We start from the raw sequence: 10,512 nt of genomic DNA on the forward strand, positions 1-10,512 counted from the left end.
TCCAGACACATCCTCCTCCTACTGTAAAACCGATTACAGTGGCTGTGAGCATTTCTAAGAATGATCTCTGGGCGGCGTAAATGTGTGCTGTCCAAGATTTTATTTCCAAGAGAGCCGTCCTTTCAACAACACGAAACGACTGCAGCAAAGTTAATTATGACATCTATAGACATCTAAAATATGAATGTTTTAATGGTGATGTCAACTGCTGTGATAAACCTTTCATTCCAGTTGTGGTTTTACAGATCATTACTTAAAGGTTACTCATCTATAGAAACATGTGAGTGATAAAGATGCAGATAACAGGATGTGTGCGAGCAAAGCCACATTTCCACCAAATGCTTGCTCACTGAGGAAGTGCAAATGTTGGATGGAAAGTTCAGAATGTCTTCTTCTTCTTCTGCGGTTGGTCTCACTTCTTGTTGTGGTGTCCAGCAGTGGTGTAGCCAGGATTTTTCAGCAGGGTGGACAATTTTCCAAGTAGTAGTGTGGGCCACTATTTTTTTAAATTTTTATTATTATTATTATTATTTTAATTCCGATGCAGGCAGTAGGACTACAGCAATTGTCCCAAAATTAAATAACACGTGATTTCATTACAGATCAGACGATTAATGGCAAACAATAATGGGCTACACTGATAAATAGATTATACTTTATTCATCTCGGGGGACGACGACGACGACAACAACAACAACAACAACAACAACAACAACAACAACAAACTGTCAGACAGCCTGAACCCAAAACGTGGATTCTGAAGGTACTATTATTGAGTTAAACAAACATTTCAGGGATGTTCAATTCGGTGCGTGGGTGGCTGAGTGTGAGTGCAGTGCGTGAGAGCGTGTGTGTGTGTGTGTGTGTGTGTGTGTGTGTGTGTGTGTGTGTGTGTGTGTGTGGGAGGGAGAGAGAGAGAGAGAGAGAGAGAGAGAGAGAGAGAGAGAGAGAGAGAGAGGATCCATGGAGGATCGCAGGTTCGCGTGAATTCTGAGGTTGTGGCGAGCGTTATCATGACTCTCAACAGCTTGTTGACACCCGGGAAAGCTGTCCAACACCTCTACCAGGGACGCAAACTCATTCCCTAACGTCACCTTCTTTTCAAGTTAATGCCGGGCACTTCTGATAGGGTTGGCCAGCTGTCAATCATAGTGGCACTCATGAGCTGGTACGTGAGACTGAAGAAGAGTGCAGGGTGCAGAGTTAATTACAGGCTGCTGTTGCAGATGTACTTTTTCTTTTGGCCGACAACAACTGTTCTCTATTAAAGAAAAGCTTTATAACCAACGCTCTCGTCTTTGCATACGTCCGGACAGACGCTACAATATGAAATGGTTTTTCAGAGAGTTGTCTTTTTATCAGATATCTGCAATTTACTGTTGGTCGATAAGAAATTTGGGTGCAAACTGAGTGTAATAAAATGCCACCAAATGGCAAAGGGAGTTATGGATGTAAGTGTGTGTAAGTCAAATATATTAGCAGCCTGATTACAGTTAGAATTTTCTGTTGTTTAATTAATGTATTACTTTACATAGTTAACCGATTTTTTGGTTACTTCAATCTCTCTTTAGCATTTGGTTACATGAAATGCTGTAATGACCTTCCATTCAGTTTACTGCAAAGCAATTTTTCCACCAAGTACTCTGTACTCTATGTCACAAGGTATTTATGTATCGAGTAGTGTTCACATGTGCTCTCACAGTTCAGCACAAAGGGACAGAAAACATTTCATGAAGCTTCATGGTGGGATCCTCATGTGTGTTTATTCAGCTAGCCCCAAGCAGCCCCTGTAAAAAAACACTGATTTATATTGTGACTCTTGAGATTTTGAGCCAGGTTGATGAATCAATTAAATATCTTCGATGTGGAAAAATCATTTTGAAAAAAAGTCTGTATTTAACAGAAGAAATAAGAAGAATGTCCTTTGCTGTTGTTTTTCTTGTTGCCATCATTTTAAGAAGGGCTGGTGAAGGGTTGGATGAGACCAAGATCCATAGCCTTGACCAGGCAGGCGCGTGCTGCGTCGATGGCCTCCTGCCTCTTGGGATTGTCCGCAGCCTTGCCAATCACTGAGAGGATTTCCAACATCTCACTATCGATAATCAGCTTCTTGGCCAGCTCGCTGTCATCTGAGTTGAGCATGTTGTAGACAGTCACGAGGCCTCGGTGCTGTATTCTAACATTGACGTGGAGACACAGCCTCTGCAGGATCTCAAGCCACTGGGTGGACTGTTGGGAAAGATCACTGAGTCAGTGAATGAAGAATGACACATGCTGCAATTCAAACTTAACTTACTTAAAAATTTATGACTTAAAATGAGGATCTGAGTAAGTTAATGTGGGTGTAACTCAGCAGTTTTTTACTTTCATTTTAAAGGGGATTTACTTGACAAAGAAGCTTTGTCATGTAAAATATCACCTGATGATAATGTCATCGGCTCAGCTTGGGCTGTGCATTACACAACTGAGGACTGGGGGGGTAATGAGCTATGACCATTCTTTTTTTTCTCTCACGAGTCCCTTCCTACAACTTTATGGAAGTGCAATATTCAATCATCGCAGTACTGCTTAAATTACAGCTGTAATAGTAATAATAATTGGAAAATCAAACTTAACCTCAGCTACAGAATCACAGGCCTGTGTTTAAACTACACGTTAGGCCATTTTGTGAAGTGCTACAAAGAGCATAAAATACTCCCAAGTGACACAAAATGGAATTTTGCTAAAGTATTACAGATTAATACCATAATGATTTTGTAGTCTCAGTTATTCCAAATGAATTAATTAAAATGTGAAATGCATTCAGTGGCACAAAGAGTGAGACATGACACACCAGTGTGGCTTTTGTCTACAGAATGCATCTCATGCCAAAAAATGTAGACAACTCAGCACTGCTGAATGATGGGAAAAGCGTCAGTGTGGACACGGCAGATGCAGTGAGCAGCAGTGTAGTCAGGCCTTACAAGAGCTAGTAGGTGTACAATCACTCATATTGCATAAGTTATCAGTTCCTGGGGGAAAGCTGGCCAGGGGATGTCTGGGAATTTTTCATAGTAGGGCGTGCATGCTTTCAAAACAGACTCTGATGTGACACTACTATCTATACTCTACATTAAAAACACTGTTAAACACTGCTGTACATACCACTTTGGTCATTTTGGTGCAGAGCTTTTTCTGAGCAGCAGTGAGCATGGCCAGAGCTCCAGCTGCAGCTATCTGAAGATTGTCATCGTCCTCGCCACATAGCAGAACCAGGAGCTTCAGCTTATCATTGCCATCTGCCAGAAAACGCTCTTGGACCTACAACACACAGAGGTGAAATTTTTAATGTAGCCACATCCTGTTGCATCATCTGTTGCTTGGTGTGGATTTCATGGTTTGCCTGTTCTCACCTCTTTACATGTAACGAGGTTGCACATACACTCAGTGGCAGCCTGTCTGATCTTCTCATGTTCCTCAAACATGTAGTTCTCAATTTCTGGCAGAGCATTCTCTTTCACAATCTTCGCTCTGCGAAGGAGATGAAAAAACTCAATAACCATTTGTGACCTGCAGTGAACTCACTTGCAGGAAGTGAGCTATTAAGTGTGACCATAATATCATGAGGTGCAAGACGTTACCGCAGTTTTTCACTGTAACCAGCCAAGTTGGTGAGACCTCTTAGAGCTTCGTAGTTCTGTACCCCATCTCTGTCTGTCTGAAGGAGGCTAACTAAAGGCCGCACCACCTCATACACCTGTCAGACAAGAAAAATAATAATAATTCAGCAGAACCAATATGACTATCACAGCAATGAGAAACATGAAATGAATTGTCCATCTCTCCCAGTCAATGTCAAAAGTGAAAAAAGTGAACAGTGTGTTGTCAAGGAGAGATTAGTAAGAATGTGATGCCTCATTAAATTTCCATTCCCTCACAATCATAACAAAGAGGACTGCTCTTCATACAAATAAACAAAGCAGTCTTACCCTCTCACCAGGGAAGGCAATTTCTGGGTTGGAAATAGCTGCAATCTTAGCAATGACATGGCACGCCTTCACCTTCCCAGCATCCGTCCCTTCCAGAGCAAGTGGTATCAAAGCCTGAGGGCAGAGCCAGAGGAATAGCAGTGAATAACAGTGGGGATATTTTCAGCAACCAGTTTGTCCAGATAACGTTTGTGTTAGTCACTAACTCACCTTTCCTCCGCCCTGGGCTACAATAGTACCACGATCTTTGGGATCCTCTGATAATGCCAAGAAAACCCTAAAGATAAAATTGGTTCAACAGTTACATATTTTTAAGCAATGTTGACTTAAAGGATGAGTAAACAAGATGTTGGATGTGTTCATCTGGTTCTCAAAATGAGGTCCAGGGACCAACAGAGGTCCCTGAAAGCCCAGGCCTATCAATAATTGTTGTTGTAAGTAAGTGGCCGGGGGCTCCAAGCAGCTGCCTAACTTGCCTGTCCACAAGCCCCACCCCTGCACATGCTGACTATACGTGCTGACAACAGCTGATGTCATGAAGTGACTCATGACGAGTCATGTCAGGTTGTGACACGACATGGCTGTTTTGGGGGGATTCCACTCATCTCTGACAACACATCAGAATGCCTCATCATCACTTTGCTATGAAATGCGTCCTCTCCCACCTTGCCAGCATCTCCTTGGTCTGGTCAGTCAGTATGGAGTTGTCTGCTTTGACCATAACTGCAAGAGCTGATATGACTCCAGCCTTCAGCAACCTTTTCACTCTCTTCTCGATAAAGTCTTTCTTGTCCTGAGAAAAGCAAGAAGTGCAGAGAGTGTATATGTACGCCTACAGAATGAGTAACAGCTCATGCTCTACCTTCGTCAGTGCAGGTGTTGTGGTCTGACAGAACAGTTCTGTGTCTTTTTTTTTCTCTTTTACCTTGGGGTGTTGCTCCGGCACATGCTGCTTTGAGAACTTGGCAAGTTGAACCAGTTCAGGTATGATTTCCTTCTTTTCATAGCAGTTGGTGCAGTTAACCAGGGTGCAAGCTACTGCATATAAGATTGTCTTATCTTTAGACTAAAAACACAGAGAAAGGAGAGAGGTTATTTCTAACATCTAACCAGATTTGCTGCATATTTCTTTCTATTATTTTCATACCTTGGAGAGTTCAAACATGGCTTTCAAGGCAAGCTCATCTTCAACAAAGTCATCTTTGACATCAGCATCATTAGTCAGATAAGCAAGACCCTCAATAGCCCAGTTCCTGGTTTTGGTGTCAATCTGCGGATTACAAAGCCACCTAGAAGAGGGAAAAAAAAGAAACACTTAAGAGGAAGTGTATTTTGCGGTGATGGGAAGTGGGTGGATCAAAAGTGTTGTGAAATTCTGAAATTATGTCATAACAACAATTGGGATCAAAGTTAGATAATAACTGATTAACTAACTGATACTAGTATTGGTCTCCTCGCAGATTTTCTTTATGTTTCTTATAGTAAATAATCTGCTAGATCCTTTAACGATCTCTGTATGAGTACTCACTTTCTGCACTGCTTGGCCAGCTTCTCTGTGGAGCCCTCAGCAAACTGCCTTAAACTGTAATCATCACCTCCAGCTGAACCCAGTTTACAGAGACCCTGGAGAGGACATGGACATGAATATGCATCCTCATACACAGACCAAATCTACAAGATAGATAGTCTCAGTGCATTTCTTTATAATCTATATATCAAATTGAACAGGACTTTTGTTCCCAGTCTAGTACTTTTCTTTTTCTTCTTCTTGCTTTCATTATATTTTTCTACACATATGTTTATTGTTATACACCAAAACACCAAGGCAAATTCCTTGTATGTGAAAACCCACTTGGCAATAAGCTGATTCTGATTCTACTTGAGCAACAGTAGCCGCTCACTATGTGCTTGCCTTCCTGTACTGTCTTGTATTGTACATACTTCTAAGTGATCATTTCCTAATGTGGGCAGTGGCAAAAATCGTGGAATAATGAAGACCAACTCTGTTCCATTCTTTCCTGAGCACACTCACCACCAGCGCACGGATTTTAATCCTCTCATTCTTGGTCTTCTTGTAAATGTCCTTGAGCAGTGACACACCGTTGGTGATGATGAAGCTGGCGCGGCTCATCTTTGAGGAGGAATGGATCAGTGCCTCCACAGCAACCATCTGGTCCACCTCACGTTCGGAGCCGCACAGGGCCACCATCATCTCCATTATGCCTTGATGTCCAACCAGTGCATTACCAACATCAAAGGGACCCTGAAGCAGCCCTGAGATGGTGTTGATAGCATGAATGGTCTTGTCCATGTCGTTGGGGTCAATTTTGGATCTATGGAAAAGGAAGGGAGGTTGGCTGGGTCTCCTTTTATAAAGGTTTGGCTACAAAACTGATCAATGGGGAATCTGTATTTTGTGAACGTACTTAACATATTCATCACAAAGGTCCCTGAAGTTGTTTCTCTCTGGGTCACATTTGAGGTCGTCATAGAGCTTGTTGAGGAGCACGCTGGCAATCAGCTGCGTATTGTCTGTCATGGGAAGCTGGTCTGGCAGTTCGGCAACCTGACCACACACCTTGAGGATCTTCTTCAGACCTGGAGAACAAACACATGAATATATAGTTATTTCATGCCAGCTTGGGATGCAGCAATAGACTGTTGCTCAAACCAAATGAATGACCCGATGCAGCTGTCTGGCTCACCGTGGTCGATGGTGAAGAGGGTCCTGGAGTGGTCTGGCTCTTTCTTGCTTTTACGAGGTACATTCTTGCACAGAAGGTTCAGCGCCTGGTCTCTGCCATGGCCAGACACCTTCTTACTAGCCACCATCTCCAGCAGAGAGAGAAGGATGGTTTTCAGGTCTTTAGATGCATCTGCAGAGAGACAGATAGCATAAAAGAGTATATGTCTCAGTCACTAGTGCTGTGAAAAAATACCAACAGCAGCAAAACTACAGCCATTTCCATTTGACTTTATGTCTGTGATTCTATAGGGCTTAGATGAAGATTAAAGATTAAACACCAAATAAGTGTCCATAATAAAATCTACTTTTTGTTACAGATACAGATAATGATTTGAACTCACCCAAAACCAAGGCCTCTTCTTTCCCATATTCCCTTTTATCTCCACCAGTGAGGGAGTCATTGATGCACTGGAAGAGGTTGCAGGTTCCCAGTGCAATCTCCTCATTGTCAACGGCCATGATGCTGCACATCTTATCAATACCCACCATGTGAATAATAGCCATGGCCTATTTAGGGGTAGCGAAAGGAAATATAGACTAAGTACATTTTATGAGAATAATGAAATGCAAATAATATAAAACTTACTTCTAATGGAAACATGTAGTTAGAAGATATGCTTTTAAAGTTTGTGTGTTTGGCTGCACAAATGTCATCATTGCCTTTGGATTGCAATGAACTCTTTGATTTAACCTTGCGTTTTTCTTCATTCTTTGTCTATGATTTGCTCACCCGAGCTTTGTGTCCTGTGCACATTCCTGACAAAGTACGAACAGCAGCCAGGATCATCTCCGGTTTGCCTGTCTCTATCATGTTGAGCAGCAGAGGCACCCCGTTACCCTGGAAGATTCTCTCTGCTCCGGCGTCCTCTCTTGACAGCACAATCAGGTTGTTGGCAGCCTAGACATGAAAAGATAAGTAGTAGAAATGAAACCATAATTACGTACATCAACATTCTGACATGCAATATAAAAAAAGGAACAGAGAACACCCACTTTTTCCTTTTTTTCCTTGTCCATTTCGTCATCAAGTAGAATGTCAAACATGTTCTGTACCCGCGAATCTGTGGAGAATGTTGTTTTGAGCTGTGGGTGGAAAATGAAAATGAAACTTTCGTCATTTCCTGATGCTGATATTGTGCATTTTGTTTGTGGTTCAGTGTGAGAACATCTGACAATTTTCCTTGCTATCAGAAAGCTTGATTTCTAAAGCCACAACAAAACAACATCTAATCATAGTTTTAAGCAAAAATATCTCTATGGAACATGTAGCAGTGCTAATTTAGTGTTGCTGAATGCATTTATGTAAAGCGATTTGTATGGTCTTATACTCTTGATGCTGACCTTGGCCTGGATGTCTGCGCCCAGTCTGCGTAGAGTCTCCAGGAAGGTCTTGTTCTTTGGTTCGAGAGTGGCACATCTCTGCACATCTTTGAAAGCCATGTCCAGTTTTCCTAGCTTCTCCAGAGCTTGACACCGCCGGTACAAGGCTTTGATATCTGCTGCATCAACATCAATTGCTATATGAGAGGAAGAAAAAGTCATAATGAGCTTGGTTTAAGTTAATGTCTTTATTGTTTTTGGTGCTTTGATTCTCTGTTTGGTGTTTGTTAAACTGCTGTATTTCTTACTCTACCTTTAGAAGCATCAGACGCTGCATTGGCATAGTTTTCCTGCAAGAAAAACAGATACAACTAAATAAAAGTCTACATTTGCCAAAGAAATTGCAAACATAGTCTGTTATTAAATGTTTGTTTTTGCACTGCTTCGCCATTCTGCTTACCTTTTTTAAGTAGCATGCAGACCTGTTCCTGTGAATGACAGCAAGCACTTTTTTGTCCTTGCACACCTTGATGGCACTGGTGTAACACTCAATGGCCTTGTCGATATCGCCTGCCTGGAAGTGTTTGTTTCCCTCATCTTTTAACTGAATGGGGTCTCCCATCTGGTAGAAAGAGGGATTTTTAGTTATGACACCAAAAATCTAAAGATCATGTAACTTATCATGTAACAATAAGTAATTATGTAAGAGTATCAGCTTCCCAGAGAAAGCACAATTCAACAGTTACAATGTTGTCAGTTAATGAAAATTTAAATGTAGTACTTTTACTGTAATAAAGTCATCAAAGCTTCTTATCAAAGTCACATTTTTCAATCACATAGGGGAATTTCACGAACAAATGTTTCAAATGAGCTAATGATTAATAACAAGTCTGGTTAACACATTTACACTTTTTTTCTTCATTTCAAAGTTAAAAGCATTAAATTAGAAGCACAGCATACAGACGTACAGCACAGACCTTTATTTCACATTCACTCTGGAGAATAGTATCGTAATCTGTCAGCATAATGACACTATTTAAAAAGTACTGCAGCATTAAACATGTTTTTATTCTCACCGTTGTTGCAAATCAGTGTCCTGCTGACCTGGGTCTCCTGGAGCAAATGGCCATGCACATGTTATCTCTAAGTTTAAATGGCCTCCCCTCAGGCCTTATTTGGGCATAGCCCCCTTGCAACACATGCCAATTTCCCAATGGACACACCATCTCCTCCTGCTCCCCTCTCTGTCCTTATTCTAAGTACCCTCTGCATACCTGAATGTCACTCAAATGACAAAAAAATAAAATAAAATAAACTGTGGAAGCTGTACAGTACCTTTAGGATTGTCTGTTGTGTCTGGCTCTGTGTAGATTTTCTGGATCTCCAGTCCCTGGTATTTGTCACAAACTTTTTCTGTCTGTCTCCTGTAACCTCCCCCACCAACTCCTCAATTTATATTTATAGTGGATTTCAATGAGGTGGGACAGATCCATGGTGGAGGTAGGCTATTACACATAGGAGTTAACTCCAAGCACATTAAAACCCCAAATGACGACTTTGTACCAAAGATCATTAGAAACCATAATCACTTCTCTTGCAACAACTATCCTTCAGGCGTCTTTGACTCATCCAGGACTTTATGAATGAAACCATTGTTTTCCATTCAATAACTGCTGTGAGAGTGAACCCCTCAAAGATGGTCTGCCCCTGATAAGGTCTATTTAGGGCACGGACAGCTGAGAACTTACCAGCAAATGCCTGATGCCGAAGTGGTGGGAGGGGGGTTTAAAAGAGTGTGTGTGTCTGGAGACAGTGGGGGGGACTGACAGCTGTATGACGACAGAGGAACCTGGTAGCTTCTAGAAAGAGAATGATCCCAAGCCCCATGAGCTGGGGTCAGGTATTTTGTAGTGAGGTTATGGTAAGGGTCAGGGGTAAGAGAAAGCATTATATCCAGAAGGGTCCTCGTAAATGCAAAAGTGCAAACATGTGTGTGTTGTGTCAGTTGTTTATGTGAACGAGAGAATGAACTGATTCTGTGGTGAGCTGGTGAGAGAGTTATATCAGGGTGCCATCTCATTTCAGAAGTTTTACTTTCCATACCAGTCATTGCATATTGTCACTAGCCACTTTCTGATGCTAATTATAGCCTACAGGTGATGATGGGCAATTTGAGGTCATAGGAACAGATAGGTGAACAAATGTATTTTCTTTATTGTCACATGCAGACAACAGTCTCACTGTAAACAGAGGGATGTTGTTCTCTGCGAACAATATTTTAAAAATTACATGCATTAAGGCTGTTTCTACATTACCGTGAACAATTCAACCCCCACCAATGAGGCACAATGCTTTGTGAACAGCAAGCAGAAGCCTGTCAGTGGTTTAGCTGTGCTGACTACTCTCTTGGCTAAATGCCATTATTTCTGAAACAAGAATGAAGCAACGGTATTAACACCAACAACAAAAAACTTGGTT

At 41.6% G+C, this 10,512-nt stretch overlaps 1 protein-coding gene across 1 annotated transcript; it reads right to left on the reverse strand.

Moving 5' to 3' along the window:
- Nucleotides 1-1,787: 1,787 nt before the first annotated feature.
- On the reverse strand, nucleotides 1,788-9,435 carry unc45b (unc-45 myosin chaperone B). Its single transcript, XM_076730529.1, has 20 exons — nucleotides 9,370-9,435; nucleotides 8,495-8,656; nucleotides 8,348-8,384; nucleotides 8,056-8,231; nucleotides 7,708-7,797; nucleotides 7,445-7,612; nucleotides 7,056-7,221; nucleotides 6,674-6,844; nucleotides 6,395-6,566; nucleotides 6,001-6,301; nucleotides 5,497-5,591; nucleotides 5,116-5,257; nucleotides 4,894-5,034; nucleotides 4,634-4,761; nucleotides 4,179-4,245; nucleotides 3,969-4,082; nucleotides 3,621-3,736; nucleotides 3,393-3,510; nucleotides 3,145-3,300; nucleotides 1,788-2,229 (listed from the first exon to the last, which is right to left on the reverse strand). The coding sequence occupies exons 2-20, from the start codon at nucleotides 8,654-8,656 to the stop codon at nucleotides 1,954-1,956; spliced, it is 2,796 nt and encodes a 931-aa protein (XP_076586644.1). The 5' UTR covers nucleotides 9,370-9,435; the 3' UTR covers nucleotides 1,788-1,953.
- Between the last annotated feature and the right edge of the window lie 1,077 nt (nucleotides 9,436-10,512).

The sequence above is a fragment of the Chaetodon auriga genome, chromosome 5 (genome assembly GCF_051107435.1).
Source record: "Chaetodon auriga isolate fChaAug3 chromosome 5, fChaAug3.hap1, whole genome shotgun sequence".
NCBI classification, from domain to species: Eukaryota; Metazoa; Chordata; class Actinopteri; order Chaetodontiformes; family Chaetodontidae; genus Chaetodon; species Chaetodon auriga.